At 44.2% G+C, this 21,248-nt stretch overlaps 1 protein-coding gene across 3 annotated transcripts in view; it reads left to right on the top strand.

The window, feature by feature from the left end:
- The window catches only part of LOC124069212 (zinc finger E-box-binding homeobox 1-like), a 53,371-nt gene that overhangs the window by 28,399 nt on the left and 3,724 nt on the right, over window positions 1-21,248 (top strand). For 2 of the 3 annotated variants that reach the window (XM_046408095.1, XM_046408097.1), the window contains exons 2-7: window positions 7,352-7,534; window positions 15,790-15,963; window positions 16,868-17,070; window positions 17,492-17,618; window positions 18,404-20,208; window positions 20,660-20,840. In XM_046408095.1, coding sequence (XP_046264051.1) covers window positions 7,352-7,534; window positions 15,790-15,963; window positions 16,868-17,070; window positions 17,492-17,618; window positions 18,404-20,208; window positions 20,660-20,840 — 2,673 coding nt within the window. The remainder of the gene's footprint in view (window positions 1-7,351; window positions 7,535-15,789; window positions 15,964-16,867; window positions 17,071-17,491; window positions 17,619-18,403; window positions 20,209-20,659; window positions 20,841-21,248) is intronic. The other variant, XM_046408096.1, reaches the window with a different exon arrangement.

The raw sequence follows: 21,248 nt of genomic DNA, 5'->3' as shown, positions 1-21,248 counted from the left end.
GAGAGACTTGAGGTGGGTAGAGCAGGTAGTCAGCCTCTCAAATTAAACCTTCTGGTAACCAGCCAAGGCTTGTGGTAAATAATAGATGAAATGCAGAGAATGTGTTACGTTTTTTTCATGCAGCCCTTTGTGTTAAGTTATTGTAGTGTAAAACATTAGAGCTGAAAAGACATGAAAAAAAAAACTGTGCGAATAAGCATGTCAGTTTTTTTTAAGATTTTCCTTTTTAGTGGCGTCACACCTGTTTCAACGAGACGGCTTTGTGTGGAGCGACACAGTGGGAACGGGGTGTCGTCAGTCATGGCTTTCTCCACCCACGTTGTTGTCTCTAAATCACAATTAGAGTAGCGGTAGGAATCATTTGATGCTATGTACTGTGAGAGGACCGATAACTGATGTTGGAACTGAACTCAGAACAAATGTTGGTGTCAACATTTAGAACATCCAGTGATAAAATGCAACTGATGTAATGCATTGTACATAAGCACAATTTTGAGGTACCAGGAATAAAATATTTTAGCGTGCGTGCAACTTCCCAAAATGTCAAACTATTTTTTTAGGCTACAGGAAAGACTCTCTGAAGTCCAGACTCCCTCACTTTGAAGAGTAGTAGATTGTAGTCCTGCTGCAGAGCGGCGAGGCCCTTCAGATTTCCTATCGATGTTAACTGTTGTGTGTTGAGGGCCTGACCATCCAGAAAAAGAGGCGGGTTGGTGGTGGTGGTGGTGGGGGGGTGATGGGGTCTGATTGAGCACCTGGGTCGAGCAGGAAGCAGCTGGAGAGTCCTGATTACTCTGTGGACACACACACACACTCACACACGCATACAATTCCTAAAACACGTCAGACTTCGGTGACGTATCAAGGTTCGCCGTATGGTTATTAATCACACGCATGCTCACGGAGGTTTTCTCTGCCTCGCTGTAGCAGTCACACACATATATGAACATACACGTGGCAGATGCTCTGTCTCTTTGGGGGAGGAGGGGGGAGTCCCTGGCCTCTGGCTTACATTGCTGGCTGCAACCAGAGGGGCTTTCCTGTGTGTGTGTGCGGATCTGGTGCATTTATAGCTCTGCAGTGTTTGCTTGTCCAGAGGTTGTTGGCTGTATTAAGGAAAGGTGGGCATGGAAACCCAGTGTGCTGTGCCAGGGAAATAAGTGACCACACCCCTCCTTCTCCTGTCTGTGTGGGTGACGCAGCCTCAGTCTTACCTCATGATGTTGACTTTTAACAGACACCTCAGGAATATGACTCAGAGCTTTACAGTTAACAACTTCCAGTCCTGCAACGAGGACTGTTTTTAATACTGATGTTGCTGTTTTTATGCTTCCATGCCATTGATGGCCTTCGTGGCCTGAGTCATTATGCTTGGGTTGTCCGTTCTTCTGTCTGTCTCGTGAAGCCGGTATCCCAGGAACGCTTTGAGGGAATTTCTTCAGATCTGGCACAAATCCACTCGGACTCAAAGATGGACTTCTTTGGTGGCCAAAGGTAGCTGTGACCTCACAAAACATGGCTTTAGCCGTAAGTCGAGAGGTGGATCCTTAAAGTGGACGTAATTCCTCCAACAGCACGAGGCAGTCGTTTAAAAAGAGGGATGAGAAAATGTGTGACTGTCCCTTTAAGTGGGCTGACTCCCTCTGCAGCTGCTCACCATGTTAAAGTCTGGTCACATCTAGTAGCAGACAGACAGCTTTAGTGATGTACACACACACACACACACACACACAGTGGGGTAATTGTCTGTTAGGTGCTTGGCAGAGGTCCCGTACTGCACAGCTGCACCGGGTCAATACACACACACTCACACACTCACACACACTCACCCACACTGTGGTTTCGTCATGCTGTCTGATGTTTTGCTCTCACGTTTTTCTTTGGTCAGGACTTTTCAATAATGCATCATAAAGGAGTTGACTAATTTTCATTTGTCTACAATGTAATGAGTGTTTTCTCAGCTGTAGGCAGGAATCATCAAGTCTTTAATTAGTGATTGATGGTGATGAGTTATTAAATATTTATTAATGAGCTTGCACAGTTCAGCTTAATATGCAAAGCAAGTTGATTGATGTTTTTAGCCATGACTCGTGCGTACAAGCCAAACTAGGACGGTGAACAGGTTAAACATCATACCTGCCAAACATCAGCTTCTTAGAATCTTAGTCCTGTTATTAAGGCCAGTATGATCCGGTGCTGTAACTACAGACTGATAGTTGATTTCTAGTTTCTCTACTTCTTCTCAGTGCACAGCAGCTGACCTCTGACCCAGATACCAGGCCATGTGGTCCACTCGGGGTTGTGTTGTGGTCTGTCACACACACTTGATTTCCCCCACAGGGTCACATGTCCTGATGTGGGTCTGGCTCACTGAAGAAGTCAGACGCTTTGCTGTTCGCTCAGAAACCTGCAGCTGCTGTGTTCTGACCATTTTCCCCAAGAGGAACTGTTTGTAGGCAATATTTATTCTCTCCTTTTTCATTCTGCTTATTTGCAGTAGTAGTAGATTCGGAAGTACTTATTTGTAATTCAGGTGTATTTTTATTTTTTTTCCTACCATGTGTATTAGGGTGACTTTGCTGTTTGTCACTGATGCTGTCTCCTTGTTAAGGTCTTTTTAATGTCACTCGGACTTCCTTAAAGGTCTTATCAAATAAATTCAGATGAGGCAGACAGGATATTATGGATTCCATCCTCTGACTTATTGCTCTCATTCTCTCCTGTTTTAACTGAGGGGAAACTTCACCCTGCAAGCACAGTATTGTTGGAAGTGCATCTTGCCATTAAAGCCTGGTTTTGTCTTTCAGTGTGGTGCATGTTTAATGTAATGCGTTACTGACTTCATGTTAAGTATAAAAAAGTGCTTGTGTGTGTGTACTTCTGGAAAAACTAAAACACACACGGATGTCATTTTTATCATCTTTTTTTTACCACATTTGGACTAAATTTTTTCCCAAAAATTAAGTGAATACAATTGATTTAGAAGTCCAGGCTGCCTCCTCATTATTATTGGTTTTATTACACATCACTTTTGACAAGTGTAGCATACATAAAGTTTGTTGTTTAACAGCGATAAAATGCAGGGCCAAGCCATCTGGCCGAGAGGTGAATCAAACATGAGGAGGCACAGGAGAAAAAAAACATGTCATGCTTCATGACAGATTTCAGACTTGAAGTGGCAGGAGTCCATAAAAAAATAATAATAATTGAACAAGCATGAGTTCATAGTGATCATGTTATGAAACAGATTCTTAATCAGAGAGAGGGACGACAGGAAGGGAGGAGCGCTATCGTCTAGACTCCCCTCTCCCTTTCATGGCTGGCCTCTCCTCTGTACAGACGTCCAGATGGAGGATTAACAGTTCACTTGATGCATTGTCGTGATGATGTGGACAGGTCTCTCTTTCTCTCTGTTGAACACACACACACACACACACATGAAAAGTTGTTGCAAGACTTGAGTCTCTCCTGGTCTGCTTGGTGCTGCCCCCTGTCTGCTGTTGTGGTAACTGCACTTTGTCCAATAGAGCAGAAAAAGTATAAAGTTGGTAGGCACAATGATTTCCTGGATGATTTGTTCTCAGGGTGGCTGCTGTCATCTTGTTTGTGTATCGTTTATCATTAAGATGCCTTCAGAGCATTTGTTGGATTTCTTGAGATTGAAATTGTCCTGAGAAACTGGGATATGTGACTCACAGTCGTGTAAGTTTTCTTCTCAAAATTGTACTGAGACGGGAAACATCTGACTTCAATACCCAGAAATGCTGCAATGTAATTTCATCGGACCACACAAAGCAGTCTGGAATCGAATCCAATGGATCAGGAGTGGAATGAGATCTACAGTCAAACAGCTTGTTTCATTTTTACGCTTAAGTAATTTACATATCCGACACAGTCACATTTTTAAAGGAGCAGTTTTTTTCAGATTCTGTAAGACAAGCAAATTAATCACTTCATTAGCTTTAGTCATTATTTTTTAATGAGAATATTATTTCACAAAGGAGACGCTGAACAGTTTTACTATATGTTTTAAAACCTCCTCAGGGATTTTACAGCAGCCGAGAATCAAATGCTTTAAAGCTTAAGAATTTGGAGACAGAAAAAGTTTGTTTGATCACAAATATGCAAGTGAAATCCAAGCAAAACCCCTGACTCAAGTCAAAAAGTTTTTTGTTTTTGTTTTACCCACCAATAATCTGATTTTATTCAGCGTTGTTCTGTGAAGGTTCCAACAGATATTTCACAGAAAGTTTATCAAAACGTACAAATTCGAGTGAGGAAGGTGACTGCGGCGCCTCTGGGGCTTTCGTTTCGAGACGTCTCCTTCACTCCTTATTATCTGGAGCTCAGCTGGGTGCTCTTCCCTGCAGAAAGCGCTGGTAAGAATAACCAGAACAGACACAGGCTGTTTCTGACAGTGCAGACCTTCCTATTATTGGAATTGCCACCAGCCTGTCTGGTTAATAATGTGTGTTTTTGTCTGAAATGAGAGAGAGAGAGATGGTTTGTCACTGCCTGCAGAAGGGGTGTGTTTGGCCTGACTGTCTGTGCACTCAACTGATCTGCATCTGGCCAAACCACAGAAGTTACCATTTAGGTTTTTGGTCACGCTGTACTTAAATATATCCCAATATTGGTGCTCTGCTTTCCTTCAACTGGTGTGACTAAGAAGCAAGCTGAGCTATAACTGTCTTTATTTAGCTGGGGTGAATAAGGACGGACTGGAATCTTTGAAGACATTTAAGGCCAACATGGTAGCTGTCACACCCTAGATGACGTTAATGTGAGTAGGTGCCCCAATATCTGCAGCAGGATGTTTTTGGTCATTGAATGATAATATGTGGAACTGATCACTTTCAAGGCAAGTGCTGGCAGAAGCTGCAATTGCAGGTTTTTAGTGGTTATTTGTCTTGATTTTACAGCTGAAACAATTCAGAAAAGTCATTCAGAAAATGAATCAGCAATTATCAATTCATCTTTAAAAGAAATGCCAAACGTCCCTGGTTACTGCTTTGTCTCTGGTGAGTATTTGTTGGTTTACCTTCTAATGTTTATGAATATATTCACTGTTTTCATAAAATTTATCAAGAAAACGATCGTTAAATTCAGTGATGGACTGCAGTTCGCATGGCCGACATCATTTTGTTCATCTGCTTCTATAAGAAACTACGTATGTGTATTTCTGTAGTTAGCTATAGTTAGCTGGCTCTGTCTGCTCCAGCTTCTAACATCGATCCAGTCGTGCATCGATCTCACCCCCTCACACACACACACACACACACACACACACACACACACACGCATACACATTTTTGCATTTCCAGCTCGACTCGTCTGTCTGTAGCAGTGACACAGTCGTCTCCAGAAAGCACTGCATCACTCCTGGAGGAGTGACGTGCAGCCAGAGTCTGCGTGTGTGTGTGTTTGTGCAGAAGGTGTGTGTCTTAGATGTAGGTGGTATCTATTCTGCAGGATGTGTGAACGTTTAATGGCGCTACTTGAAATAGCTTCCCATTTCATGCAGGGGTGCAGAACTACACTTACCACACACATAGAGCTTGTTCTGTGGTTTGAGACCTGTGTGTGCGTGCGTGCATGAGCGCGTGTGTGCACCTGTCACCTGTGAACAAACAACTCGAGCTTTCCTCTTCATTAGGCGTCTTCAGCACCTCCGCCAAGACGTACAGCTTCCCCGCGGAGGGCATACGCACATTTGTTCCCTCACATACATCGCTGCTCTTCTGTGCTCACACACGCTCGTAAGTGCACACATGCTGACAGTGAAAAAGCAATTAAATACCTAAAACATGACGCTCATCATCACCTCCATTCTTGTATACCCACAGGTCTCCATCACGCACAATTTTTGTGCTAAACACACAGCCGCAGCGCACTAAACTCATTCAGACCAGTGCTGTTCGACCATTTTTCACCCTGAGCTCCCATTAGGAAGCTGTACCCCACAGACAAACTCACTGACTGCAGCACAGTGTGAAATAGATTTGCTCTCTGAGGCTGATAAACAAGTGATCAGTTTTCCCCGTTGCAGCAGTTTGCTCTCTTTTATGTCGTTTCCGTACAACATCAACAGAAAAAGGTTGCGTGTGTCTCCGGTCAGAGACTGATTGATGTGAGGAAGATTCTGTTTTGCGATTTGGGGCAAATGATTTTCTGGCTTAGTATTTTCAGGTTTGTTTCGCCAGTTAATCTTGTTTTGAGATGTCACAGTCAGCAAAAATGGAATTTAAGTTTTCTTTCTCCTACACATCTTTTGGTTTTCGTCTTGCATCAGCACCAGTAATCACTCGCTTATTGTTCTCTACTGCGGCTTGCAAAAGTGAAAGAGAGCTGTGAAGTAAAACTAGAAACTGTGGCTTCAAGAGAAAGAGGTTGCTTTTTATATGTAGATTCAATATATTGGCACGTGAACATACCTGATTGATGCATTTTTGTTCAAGGGCTGCAGGTTGCTTTTTTTTTTTTAATCATTCCTTACTTAAGTTGTCTAATTTTAGCATGAAAACACATGAGATCCAAAGTCTGTGTCTCATTTAAGCAGGTGCAGTAGATAACCGGAGCACGTACTTGGCCTGCTTGACCAAGGTGGGCTAATTGAGGCCGTGCTGTGCTGCTTTTCATGGACCCTCCTTTCTCTTACTGGCTAGCAGGGTTATGTTTACACAGGGGTCTTACTTTGAAGAAATTACCATACTGATCACAGCATCATTGTGCCTGCAATAACTGAAATCATTTTTACAGTAAATCTGCAGTTGAGCATTCAAGGTTTGCATTGCCAGTGTTGCATTTCTGCATATGTGAAATCCTCACCGTATCACCCACTTCCTTTGTGTACATTTAGCTGCAGTTTTGAGTGTCTTAAAATTGGTTAGTAAGATCAGAGAATGCCATGTCTTGTTTTCACACTTGCGTCACACTGTTTCAACTCGTGCCAGAATTGATTCTGCTCTGTTGTGTGATTTATCCTCATTGTGTATTCTTGTAAGACTCATTAAGTAGAGCACCGCTCAAAGGCTGTTTTGGTTTAGTGTGTCTACGACGGAAATGAATGAAGGAGACACATAGAGCACCGTATCTCCTATAGAAGTGCTCTGGGTTTTCTACATGCAACTCAGATGCTGATCACACCAGTGTCACGTTTGGCAGCCAGTAATTGCAGTTAATTGCCTTTATTCTGCTTCCCAGATGTAAATCCGACACTGATTACACCAGCAGGGTGCTGCCTCCTCACCACTGCGAACCAGAATGAGCGCTTTAAAGTGTAGCTGCTCGAATCTTAACACTAAGTGGCACATGTTAAATCCTCTTCCATCTCTGCATGTCCTTCCTGCAGTGACAAACTTCAACAATGGCTTGGAGGCCAGTTCAGACTCTGATGATGAGGACAAGCTACACATTGTGGAGGAGGACAGCCTGCAGGAGCCTGAGGTCGCCAGTGCAGATGGCGCCGCTCTGCAGGACAGCCATGACACCACCGCCGCAACAGTATTACCCCACAATGGCTCCTTGAACGGAGGTGAGATGCCATCACGGAAACATGAAGACGATCTGTGTATTTTCATTTTCTATTCCAGCCATAACCTGTGTGGTATTTATGTAAATATAGCAGGATTTAAAGCTGGACTTGATCTTCTTTTTATCTATTAACACGGGGAAGGTTTGCTGAACATGTTTGCTCTTTCTCAGCTGACACCTCTTTCAGATCCACACAGCAACACACATCATCTTGCTGGGAGCTTCCCAGTACACCCACAGGCTTACTCAAGCTGTCTCCACACAGCTCCGCCACTGCGCTGAGAGAGATACGTTCAACTGCTACCCAGGTGCACCTCAGTAACAGGAGTTCAGGAAGGTTAGGGTGTCGCTTTAGCTGCACAAATTTTCCCAGACTGGCTGCATAGTTGAATCCACAATACAGAACTGTAGCCTGTCTGTGTCACATAAAGGACTATAACTAAACTGGATAGCCAATAATTTGTCTGTATGGCTGGCATGTGTAATTCATCTCCATCACTGCTGTAAATAAACCTTAAAAAGGTGCATTAATAACGGAGTGAGTCACAGCTCAGCGTGTGTGGTAGTACTACCATCTTTAACACACAATGCAGTATCCGTTCATAATATGACGGCAAGATGCCATCAGGATAAAAACGCATAAAACGAAGCATCTGCTGCCAGGGTTGGTACGTAGAAGAGCTGGAAGCACGAGTCAGCTGAACGGCTCAGTGAGGTGTGATGTTTTCAGGTCAACACAGAAGTAAAAGAGCGATCACAAGGCAGAGAATTTGAGCAAATCAGAACATTCGAGAGAGGAAAAATGCGAAAGAGACAGAAGGAGGGAAAGTAAGCGTGTCTGACAAATAGACATGCTCCAATGATGCTTTAACTGTTGTATAATCTCACCAGGCATGCAGAGGTTTTTTTCTTTCACATCGTCACCTGTGTGAATCCCATATATCCTTTCTCATACTCACACACCCACATCACTCTGCCCCGGCTCAGTTTTATTTACAGGCAGCAGCATTCACAACAGCCATGGGATAAATTCTTTGTTTATGATTCTATTCTGGCTTTTTACTTTTTAACGAACCAGAGGTCAATCCTTTAGTTCAACTTTTTTATTTCCTTTTAACTTTTTTTTTACTTTTTTGGTGCAACTTTTACACCCATGACAGGAAATAACGAAATAGAGCAGAGATCTGCACAGTCAGCTGTCTGATAGGAAGACTCACAACTCCCCCACCCACCTTTTATTGTTTTCTAAGACAGCAGCATATGAAGCAACTGTTTACTGCTCTGCTGTAAACAGCGTGCAACACAATGCAAATACAAGAGAAACTTGGCTCAGATGAAATTGACGACTGCTGGAGGGAAACTCAGAGTGAAACTAATCCAGTCAGGCAAAGAACTGAAGCTCATGTAATACAAAAAAACACACATTTATTATGAATTTGTCAAACAGCTGATCTGTGGTCAGTATTTATGTGATGTTATACTAATTCATTCACGCCAGGCGCCTGACAGTGGCAGCCCACTGCTCCTGTGTGTGTTTTCACTGCATGTAATTTGCTGGGTGTTGCATGTGTGTTCAACCAAGGATGGGTCAAATGCAGAGGAAAAATTCAGTGTATGTAAAACATATATATACTGCCAATTAAAGTTGATTCTCGTCTTCAGTCGGACACAGACTACAACTGATGCTTTGGTCACAGCACGCGGCTTTCGGAGTCGTGAGATTGCTGTACTTTTCACGCTCTCCTTTCTCCTAATTTGGTTCAGAGAGTTATTGCAGATGACGATGGACAACACAAATTCAAATCAGCACAAATTCAGTCTGCCAGATATCTTTCGGGTGTCTGCGAGGCATCAGTGAGCTCTCGGATTGCGTCTTTGAACAATTACGCTTAGCAGTCGTGGCTCCCGGGACTGACCGACGCGTTGCCTCTGATGTGGGGCTTTTGTAGGTGATCTGCAAATTCAGCAGCAAATTTCAACCAGATCAATCTCGTAGTATGGCGTGCACTGAGCCTTCAGTATGTGTTTCTACACAGGTAGGACTGTATTTTTCCCTGCTGCTGATTTGCCTGTGTACATCTACCTGCTCCATCTTTGATCAGATTAGTTCAGTCCTTCTCTCAGCCCGGGGGGGACGACATGCTCGCTCGCACAGCCAGATGTCCTGCTCTCTCTCATCTCTTCTCCGCCTTTTTGTACAACGCTACATCCTAAAAGGCTAACCTGCCTACAACACACGCTTCTCTCCTCGTTCTGAGTTTCCTCTCTCCCCTTCATCTCTCTCTGATAAAACACAATAAGTTTCATCATCTTTCCTCGTCTTCTGTCCTCAGACTGTTAAACTGCTTCTGTCTCCTGCCTGACTGTCAGAATCCCAAGTTTGAAGAAATATAACCCAAAATGTAAGACAATTAGGACAGAACCTCAAAACCAGCAATGTCCTCTCTAGATTTCATGTTGTAAATCTCAAGATGAAGTCTTCAGGTGTCTTGTTTTGTTTTTCTGAACAACCTAAATGTGTTCAGTTTTCAGATGAGACAAAGAACAGCAGCAAAACTTTGCAGTTGAGCAAATTAAACAGAGGGTATTTTTCATATGTGACTTGAAACAGGACAATCAGCTCTGCTTGAGGTCATGTGACTCCACCTGAAATGTGAAGGCAGGGGTGTTGACTGAGGTATTAGAGAAATCATGTTTTAATGAGTTTCCTTGTTAATTAGCACGGCCGGGATTGTGTTTGACTGTGGAGAGCTGAGTCAGCTGAACTGCGTCTTGTTTGTCTGTGCTGACAGGTTTTATTTGCACTGCTTGTCCACCTGTAGATTAACACAGGACAGGTTTAGTCATGCAGGATGCGTCACGTCTGCTCTGTTAGCTTTTGGAACACAGTTGGACCTTAAGTCGCTTATCAGTTTCCCGCCATCCTTCCTCTTATTCTGCACATTTGTAGTTTCAGAAGTTTCACTAGCTGTAGGCAGGCTTTATGTTGTCATTTTGTTTTTTAAATTGGCTTTCGTTTCGCTTGCAGACAGCTTGAGAAAACTCTTGAAAGCTCTTAACTTTAAAACTCTGGATATCCAGAGTTTGCAGGATCAGCACAACCAGCGCACATACACTTTCAAAAGCATGACACACGCCTCAGAATACAAACCAAACAGCAGAAGAACTGTAAGATTTAATAAGCAGAGGCAGGACCAAGTCTGCTTTCAATAGCAGAGATTGATTGGCTTGTGTTTGCGCCGCTTCAATGCCCTTTTAATCCTTGATTCCCCACAAACAGCTCAGCCTACGCAAGCATCTGCCTTCATCTCAACAGCAGGCAGTTACAGCCAAGCAGGAAATACTAATACCATGGAGACGGCGAGAATGTGACACTCAGAGATATTGCTCTCAAGGCTTGTTGCGTTGTTTCTGAATAAAGCCTTACATGGTGTGAGCAGTGCTCTGAGTGCTGCTCACTCTCCTTCACTTTGTTTCTCTCCGTCTCTATTTTTCCTTCAGCCACTGATCCCTTTTCATCTCTTTGTGTTCTCTTAACCTGCTTGCCTTCTTTTTCTTTGTTTTGCCTGTTTTCCTCTTCTCGTTTCTTCTTCTACTCACAATCCAGCTACAGATACCGTATGAAAGCCTCTCCTCAGCGTGTGAAGTGATAGGTGGTGCTCCGACTTTGGATGTTGTTAGTTGTTAATTATCCACAGCTTGCAGACTTTTCTAACTTTTTTAGGCCTCATCTTCCTTGCGCTGTCACAGGTAGGACAGTTAATACAGCCATGGTTATTAGAGGCTGACATCGGCATGAGTTTGGAGCACTTTTGGTAGACTGTAGCTGAAAAGTAACCAAAAAATTCCTCGAGAAATGCTGACGATATTTCTTTGAGGTACCGTAAGAGTCACCATTAAATTAATTGGCTGGACCACAACAGAGGACCCATCCTTACAGACACAGCTGTCCATGTCGGAGTTGCTGAGTGGTGAACTTGGCCCGTGTGTGCCTAGCGGCCTAGCGTTGGAGCTTCATTGGACGTTGCTATTTCAAAATGGATCCGCACAAACTGTTTTCTCTGGGCCCCGCTGGGACAGCTTGAGATCGTTTTGGAGATGCAGCGTTTTTCAGCTTGGTTGCTATGATACAGAATATCTGCAGAAGGAATTGCTCATTTATGTGCTGAAAGTACCTAATTTGGCAGATAGTTTGTGCTGTCGACGAGTGCTCATGCAGCAGAGCGGAGCTCCCACAGTTAAGTCGGTTCTGCACAAGGATTCTTCCTGTTAAAGAGCACTTTTGTGTCAATCATGGAGGAATGTAGGGTCTCTGTAAATCAGAGTACAGAGTACACCTGCTCAATCTGAAAAGTGCCTTGAGATGTCTGTATGGATTTGGCGTTCATATTCTTGATCCAAGCACCAACTGTCGGGTTTCTTCAGTTAAAATGCTAGCGGTTGTTGTGCCTGGCTTGTAGCGCTTTTTGTGCAGAGTAAGCAGTGTCAAGCAGGCAGAAGTGGTTCATTTATTGCTGTGTTTTTCAGCCCTTGACCTTTACTATCAGGTACGTACTCATGGTAATAATATAGGATAGTAAACTTGTTGGTACTTGTGTCCTTAAGTTACTCTTCAGTACATCAGAGCAGTTAAATACCTAAAATGTTTGGGTAAGTGCCACTGTTTTGTTGTTTTTTTTTTTGCATGCATGCATGCATGCATGCAGGCAGACAGACCATCATTCACAAAAAATGATATTTGATTATATTTATAAAGCTGTAGTTGGATGGGAATTGAAGGATTTCTGATCAGTTCTTTGGGGGTGTTTAAGTAACAGTAACCGTCACAGGAGTGTAGCGTAATGTATTTAACATGAGTCATGCATGTATGACATTATCTGCTGTTTTTCTGCTGCACCTGCACAAGAAACTGGCCTGTTCACTCCTTTAGGAAAACATTAACAAACCAGGAAGGAGTAACGTGTTTGGTGTGCATGGAAGTGGTCTGACAGTCTTGGAGGGAAGTCATGGAAAAGTCATGAAAAACTGCCACGGAGCCACGTCGGGAACCCTTCAAAAAAGTTTCGTGTGATATTTTTGGATTGTCTGACTTTCACTCTTTGCTTTCCTCCCCGTCTGAGACGAGAGGAGAAAGCAGGGAGAGCAGCTGGCATTGAATTGATCCTCTGGTGAGAGATTAGTGTCTGCTACTCCCCCTGCAGTCTGGGCCGCACTGCAGCTCCAATCCATCCTGCCTTATAAATTCACCACGGACTCACAGTGACAGGTTCTGGCAAGGTATACAAGTGCAGTGCTCTGTATGTGTGTGTGTGTGTGTGTGTGTGTGTGTGTGTGTGTGTGTGTGTTCCCATGCACATCAAGTGTGTGTGCACCCAATGATTTCCTGTTTTCATTCCATTCTGATATTCCACATGTGTGTGTTGCAGGATCCTGGTCGTCATTACTGAGTGGCTTTTTGTGAGGCATTAAGTGTAATTGTAGAGTGTGGTGGGAAAATATGCAGAGAGGTGTATCGTGGGGTGGGGGGGGGATGAAGGAGGGAACTGAATCAAGAAGGTGAAGGAGGGAGTTGAGGGGCAGAAACAAAGAAAGGAAGGGGAGGGGGGTTTGAAAAGAAAGGCGGTGAAGGTGCAGAGATCGATGGAGGTGAAAGTGGAGAGAACACAGAGATATGAGAGAGACATGCAGGGTGAGGAGTGAGAGAAATGGAAAACAAGTGGGGAATAAGAGGTAGAACAAAAAGCTGAAAAGAGTGATGGAGGGAAGGGAAGTGAGAGTGAGACGTAGGAGGACAAAAGGAGTCAAACAAAGACAAAGAAGACTGGTTAGACTACACAATATTACAGACATTTACCAGTTCTAGCATCTCAGCTGTAAAGATTTTCTGCTTTTCTTTGTCCTCTGAGATTGTAAACAGAAACTCTGGGTTTTGTGCTGTTGGTTAGACAAAAAATAGCTGCAGCTGTAAACATCTGAGCACCACACGAGTCAGCGTGGACGTACTCTGCAAGAGGTTGCAGAGAGGAAGAGAGAGGGAGGGAGGGAGGGAGGGAGGAAAAGGAATGAAGCAGAAAAAGATAGTGAGCCAGATAAAGTAAGAGTTAAATAAAGAAAGAAGGGATGAGCAGAGAGAAAGAAGCGTGAAAGGTAGAGGAGTGTGTCTCTCAGGGGGGAAAGAGATTTGGAAAGCTTTTGGATGAGGTCATGGGAAGCAGAGATCTGTGTTTAAAATGAGGCTTAACAGGACTCGGCCTGGTCCCTCCTCTCCTTTATGAAGACGCACACACACACACACACACACAGCTGCACCTGTCCCTGACAAGGCTCAGCAGAAAGAGGCGTGGCCTTTGGCACCGGTCCTGCCTGCATTTAAAATGCTTCATCTCCATGGCAACGCTGGTCACAGTTTCACCTCGCTTCTCGGTCCCATCAAATGCTTTTTTACGCAGAAAGTGAGGTAACGTCTCGGCCTCCGTTTTAAAGATGATTATATAACAACACCAGAGCTTAAATAAGGCAACAGACGCTCATCCTGTGATAAAATGCTGTTCAAGCCAATGAGGAACAGATTGACGATGATTGTTTATGATAAGAAAGAGAAGAAAACATTGCTACAGAGCCTTTGAAAACAATGTCACAAAGTGCTTTACATCAAAACATTTGGAGACCAAAGGAAGAGAATAAGATGAAATGAAAGATGCTGTGCAGCTGCATTGTGGGAAATGTAGGGCCCAGTGTTTTTTTGGGCGTATCGTTTCATTTTGTTCTCTTTTGTCTCTGTCTCTTGTGAGTAACCCAGCTGGTTGCTTGTGTCAGGGATGAAACTATCCGTTGTAAGCGTTCAAATCGGAAATTGATTGTACAAAAAGCTAAATGTAATGAAAGCCTGTCCTCTCCTTGTGCTCTACAAACACCCAAACAATACCAACAGGCAATTCCAGCCTTTCTGTCAGACTTGCTAATTGCACACACTTTGTGTTGAAAAGGACATTTAGCATGATAGTGCTTTCATATGAGTTTGTGGGCTTTTTCACTCCTGTCTGTTACCTGGGGTTAATTTGAATAACGGAGTGTGTTTGGATGGAGGACAGGGTGTCGGTGCCACATCCCGGGGTCACTTTCCTCTGAAGTGCCACATTGGAATCAGTTACAGCCATCTAATTATTTCTCATAATGCTCATTATGGTTACAGGATAACACAAACTGTCTTTTTACAGCAAACCAGCTGCACTCAAACCTCAGGAAGTTCAGCTGCTGCAGTATCGAATGGAGCTGTATACAAGTTACACAATTGGGAAAAAGGATGTTGGTTTTTGTTCTTTTTTTACCGGTTATCATCCCACAGCTCATGGCTTTCTGCACAGTACAGCTGTTACATGAACAGCAATTTTTGGTATTTTTCTTTTCACCTTAACCTGCATTCATTTTGCACTCGAAAAGGTCTCTGTTGCTGTGATTTTACTGGGAAATTTGCTTGCATGGTTTAGAAAATGTCACCACAGAAATGGGTCATGAGAAGAAGAGTCATGAAAGCTGAATCATTAGAGTAGTTTTGTATGAATGCTCCTCTCACCTTTCTCATCCTTGAATTTGGGAAACTTTAGTGACTGTTTGTGCCCTTCAGACAGAGTTTGGTGTTTCTAACAGGTGTGACGAGTTTTGAATGTTTGGCCAGGGTCTTGCTGTGAAAACCCCCTGGATTCAAATTTTTACTCTGCCCTCTTGACTTCATTTGTATTTCCTTGCAATTCGCTGTTGATGATATGAAACTGAGCTGTTACTTTCAAAGCGACAGTAAGGTAGGTGTAATTTCTCAGATTTTGGGAAACCACCTGGATCGATAACAAACCTTTAAAATGAATTTTAGAGCCATTTGTATGGTTGTAGAAATGTGAAAACGTCAGTTATTTTGGGAAACTCTCTCTCCAAGCTTTGATTTTAGAAATCAACGGCAGACTTTGCAGAAATGTGAGGTAAATGGTGTCTATGTGGGCTCAAGAGATGAAATGTGCTCATCTTAGGTAATTATTAAGAAGCAAATTGCTACCCTCTAGTGGTGATACTGCAAAACAGCATCTCGTGCTTCTGCTGAATCAGTCAATGGAGTCTTGAAACTGGCGTGGAAAATAAGTAAATTGTAACACCCAATCCCAGAAATAACAAAGGATCTGCATTATCAGTAGGATCAATATGCATCCACTTTTGCAGCTGATAGGGTGATCCTGAACTGGCATGTGTGCATGTGTGTGTTTTTAGTGAAAGAAGAGTGTGTGTCAGAAGAAGAGGAGGAGGAGGAGCAGGAAGAGGAGGAGGCGGTGAAGGATACTCTAGTGGAGGAGATTCTCCAGCAGGGAGACACAGCCATCATCTATCCTGAAGCCCCTGAAGATGAGCAAAGTCCAGCAGAGACAGGAGGCGCTGATGAAAACGGTAACGTTTACTCATTTCACTGTCTGTGCTTGTTGTATCCCAAGTTTTCATACTTCTTATGACACTTATTATGCTTAATACTTAACTGGACAAGTTTTTGATGTGATTACGCACCTGTCAAATCACTGGAAGACAAAAAACATATGTTGACATATGTTGGCGAGTACAAGTATTGTTACCAATTAAGCCACAGGTCATAATTCAATGATTGTTATTGGATAACAACAATATTAATAATAATAATAAATCTGACTTTTTGTTTTATTTCATCAAGCTGCATTAAGTTCACACTCTTCGATTTTAAATCTTTCCAAGTTTCAACATCTTCCTGCTCACTGTAGGTCTAAATGAAGGAAAGAGTTCAACTTGTTTGTATCTGACATGTGAGGACCGCGAATGGTTAATATTGTGAGGGATATGAGCCTGTAGCAAACTTAGCTACGAGTATCCTCATTAACTTCCACATGTCACATGTGACAGTCAAAAGAAAAAACATAAACAAAGTCTTCAACTAACAATGAAAAGAACAGACACACTGTATCTAAATACATGTTCAACTTTGGAGTGCAGCTTACATCAATCAAGTGCTCCATTAGCAGCTATTAAAGTCCAGGCTAGTGTTGAGCCAACTCGTGTGAATGAGGAGTGGACAGGCTCCTCTAGGGGACGTGCAGCTGACCAATCATGGTGGTAAAGTGGGCATGACTGGATCATCCGTTTCAAAAAGATACAGAAAATGTGGGACTCAGCTCCGTAGATGTTGAAAAGGCGTCAGGGGAGGGAATTTCAGAAGCTCTCAGACCCTCTGACAAACCCAAGCTTACCTGCAGATTAAGTCAGGTGAAGGTTGGCAGAACTGAAGCGTCACCCTTCATGTACCATCTCCCTGACGTCTCTGTCGCAGGCACACCAGATACCTTCTCCCAGCTGCACACTTGCCCCTACTGCTCCCGGGGCTACAAGCGCAACGCCTCGCTGAAGGAGCACATCAAGTATCGGCACGAGACCAGCGAGGACAACTACAGCTGCTCGCACTGCAGCTACACCTTCACCTACCGCTCGCAGCTGGAGAGGCACATGAGCCACCACAGGGGCACCAGGGAGCAGGTAATGTCATGATGACCGTGACCTGTTCCAGGGAAGCTGTGGGTCTTTAAAAGGGTCTCAGATATGTTTATGCCATTTGGTTTGTTTAGTGTTTTTTTGTCTTGTTTTGTTTTGTAAGGCCACACAAAATCATTGACTGGTGATTCATTCAAATTAACATGCAGCTCTGCAGATCCAGCCATTAACAGAATCCTCTACATTGGTAATCAGTGTTTCTTTTGAACCTCTGACCAGCAGCAAAACAGAAGAAAATGGAAATCTTAATCTTTTTCTTTCACAAGGTCAAAGCGTTTACTCGGAGTCATATTTGATACTTTGCCTCCGTGAATACTAAACGGCTCATGCCTAACAATAAAAACAAAAAAGGTCTGTCAGAATGACCAGCTTCTCATCATTATTTCTTGTGTTTTGTGTGCCTCAGCGTCACATTTCCCAGTCGACAGCAGGATTAGGAGGAACAGGTGGAACCCGCAAGTTCAAGTGTACCGAATGTTCCAAGGCCTTCAAGTACAAGCACCACCTGAAGGAGCACCTGCGCATTCACAGCGGTGAGCTGTTACTGTAGCAACCGCCACTTCAGTCACACACACACACACACACACACACACACTGAAAACACCAGACCACTAACGTCACATGGCAGAAATGCATAACCTATAATCGTTGTGTTTGTAGTCATTATCAGATCTACACACTCAGCACCAGCTTATTTCAGCTCTGTGAGCTTTGGTATGAGTGTTTTACTTTTTACTCATCTCTGTTTGGGCTGCTCTGTTTCAGTTTTCCTAAAATGCTTTTGGCCTTTTGGTTAATTTGTGGAGTTCCGAAATCATTTGTAGAAAAACATTGTGTGTTTACCATCAAATCCAAGACAGAATGTTTGGAAATTGCTCTTGAAAAGCATAAAAAGTGGAAACATAACAAACAAATCACCAGCAACTGAAGTGAACAGAAAACAGGAGACTACAGATATCCAAGGTATCATTTTCATCACCTTTTAACAGCACAATACCTGAGCTGTAGTATTTGATAACAAATTTAAACACTGGATAATTTATTTTGAGAAATAAAAACATGTTTTCTACTAAGCCATTTTTTTTTATTTAATTAAAGAAACTCCTTAAATGTTTGTAAATGAAAAGTAACACGGCTAACAAGCTCTCTAACCCAATGAAATGCAGTCTAAAACTACATTTTTTAATGTAAATCAGAACTGATCAAAGTAAATAACCCTGTAAATCTGACCAGACTTTTAAAGCCGACTTTTGATGTATTTTTAGTTTTTTGTTAAAGGCATACAAACTCAACAGTTCTTGTCATTCCTCTGTCTTAGGTGAGAAACCATATGAGTGTTCAAACTGCAAGAAGCGATTCTCCCACTCAGGCTCCTACAGCTCCCACATCAGCAGTAAGAAATGTGTGGGTGCAGCACCTCCTAATGGCGTTCCTCGAACGTTCATCAAATCCCCGCCAATCATCACCCAAACCGCACCGATCATAATTGCTCCGGCCCGTGGGATTTTTAAAGAGAAGACTGACAGCAAACCGCTCCAGGAGCAGCTCCCCGTCACCCAGATCAAATCTGAACCTGTGGAATACGAGTGCAAAACGGTGATGGCTGCACCGGCAACTTCAGCTGGTACCAACGGCGTGGTGAACGGAGGGACAGCACAGCCAGCTGTGGTTCCAGCTGCTACCTTGCCTCAGGGTGTGGCTATGGTCGTACCAACGGTCGGCCTGATGTCGCCCATCAGCATCAATCTGAATGACTTGCAGAACGTGCTCAAGGTGGCGATGGACGGGAACGTGCTCAGGCAGGTGCTGGGTACAGCTAACGGGGTGGTGACGCAGGGGAAGCAGGGGATTGTAGTCCAGCAGCCCCAGCAGCAGATCATCAGCCTGCCGGCCTTTGTGGATCACGACGGCACCACAAAGATAATCATCAACTACAGCATCAGCCCTGCAGCCGCCACCACTGCCACTACCCAGCCTGCACCGCTCGTTGCCAAACCCGATCCGTCTCCCACTGTGACCGCTGCTGCAGCCCCAACCCCCACCAAAACAGACAAGCCCTCAACCGCGGAGGTGGCCGACCTCAGCATCGTAAAGACGGAGCCAGAGTCAGTGTCCATCATGGAGACAGAGACAGTCACGCAGACAGAAAAGAAAAGTGTTAAGACTTCCGATGCCCAAACAGCTCAGATGCCAAAAGTCAGCAGCACCAGTACATGTTTACTATGTGACGACTGTCCCGACAACCTGGAGGCGGTACACCTCCTCCAGCACCGCAAAGCAGCCAACGGGGAGGCTGTCGACTCTGCAGCTTTGGACCCCTCCTTCGCTGCTCTGCTGAGCGAGGCAGGGGTGACGCTGGAGGAGCCACCCGTGGACGACCTCCTGTCACTCCTCAAGACCTACTTCGCCTCCAACGCCAACCCCAGCGAGGAGGAGCTGAGTAAGATCTCAGAGTCCGTCAGTATTCCCGTGGATGTGGTCAAAAAGTGGTTTGCCAAGATGAACTCTGGGAAAAGTGTGGGCAAAGACCGCAATAACGCTACGGCGGTTTCCAAAAAGACCGAAACCACAAATTCAAGCTCTGAGGATCCCTCAATTCAGAATGGAGAGGCAGAGGAAGACGGCATCCAAGAAACATCCAACAAAGGCTCATCAGAATGCGGCAGCGCTTCTCCATCAGACTCCTCACCACTAAGCCTCAACACTGGGGACCTGGTCATCGTTAAAAAGGAGCCAGATGACCCAGAGGCCCCGGACTCCCAGGCAGAGCCGCTCGACCTCTCCCTCCCTAAACATATCATGTCGGCATTGGAAACAAATGCAGCCGCGCCCCCCGCCAAGCAGCAGGAACAACCCCTGAACCTGACCTGCCTGAGGAAGGAGCAGCTGGAGAGTCGAACCATCTACGTCACCGCGCCTCAGACGGGAAGACCTGTCAACATCGTCACTGCTGCACAGCTGCCCACGCTAGTGGCCATCGCTGGGCAGGGCACGGTGGGCTGTCTCAGCGCGATCAACACGACAGCAAAACGCACCATCCTCATCCCCCAGCTCACCTACACCTACGCCACTACAGCCGGCAATGCCACTGGAGCAAAGACCGTCGTGCTGAACGGCCATAAGGTTGGTAGTGTGAAACATTATGTCTGCCAAACAGTGTTTGTTCTGTGGTCAGTCTTCTTTTAGAAGTCCAAAACTACCCGAGAAGTAGCAGTAGTAGTAGTAGTAGTAGTAGTAGTAGTAGCAGCTACCTGTGAGTTCTCTACACAGCACTTTTACAAAGGACCGTAATGTTAAGGCTGTGAGATGATTTAAATGGTTAATCAGTGATGATTGCTGATTAATTGTCAGCTTTTCACATCTTGAATCGCAAAAGTCAACCAAGTAAGTGATTCGTTTGGTCAGTACTATATAATACAGTCGCACTGTTAACACTCAGGCTGCTGTATCTTAACTTTCACTGTCCAGGCCTTTCAGATGATCACTAAGATCATTTTCCTCAGTTTTAAGTTACCGCCTCCGTCTGACACGTGGCATTAAGCTATTTCTCTGCGTCATTTTCTTCAACGTACAGCAGGACAAGAAGCCGGACAGCAGCTCCGATGGCGTTTCCGCAGTGGAGGAGCAGAATGACTCCGATTCGGCCGCGGTGATGAAGAAGCGACGGCTGGAAAATGGCGTCTACCCCTGTGACCTTTGCTCCAAAGTCTTCCAGAAGGGCAGCTCTCTGCTCAGGCACAAATATGAACACACAGGTACGCCTTCAACTTAACGGTCGGCTCAGACATGCAAATGCATTATGAGAGGAGTCTAAAATGATGTGCTGAATAAGATCTAATGCACTGATTTGCTTGTTTCATTGCACTAGTTAAACTTTGAATAAGTTTAGGCATCCTGTTTTTGTGCACTCGAGTTACCCAAAGGTTCCAGTGACCTCATCGCTCATTAAATGTGTTAGTGTGATGGTAACTTTAATGGGACAGCTGGTCTGTAAATGTACCAGCTCAGAAAGAGTTGATATCAGAATGTCTCAAGATGAGACTCCTGGAGATGAAGTTATTGGTTATTCTCCCCCGAAGCCCCGACTACCACCACACTGGAATGTGGTTCTATTAAAATGTGTCAGCTGCTCACTGCACTACTGTGCACAGGTGTGTGATGGT

This window comes from Scatophagus argus, chromosome 13, assembly GCF_020382885.2.
Source record: "Scatophagus argus isolate fScaArg1 chromosome 13, fScaArg1.pri, whole genome shotgun sequence".
Taxonomy (NCBI): Eukaryota; Metazoa; Chordata; class Actinopteri; family Scatophagidae; genus Scatophagus; species Scatophagus argus.
Note: the sequence above shows the minus strand (reverse complement) of the source record. Positions and strands in the feature narration are given on the sequence as shown.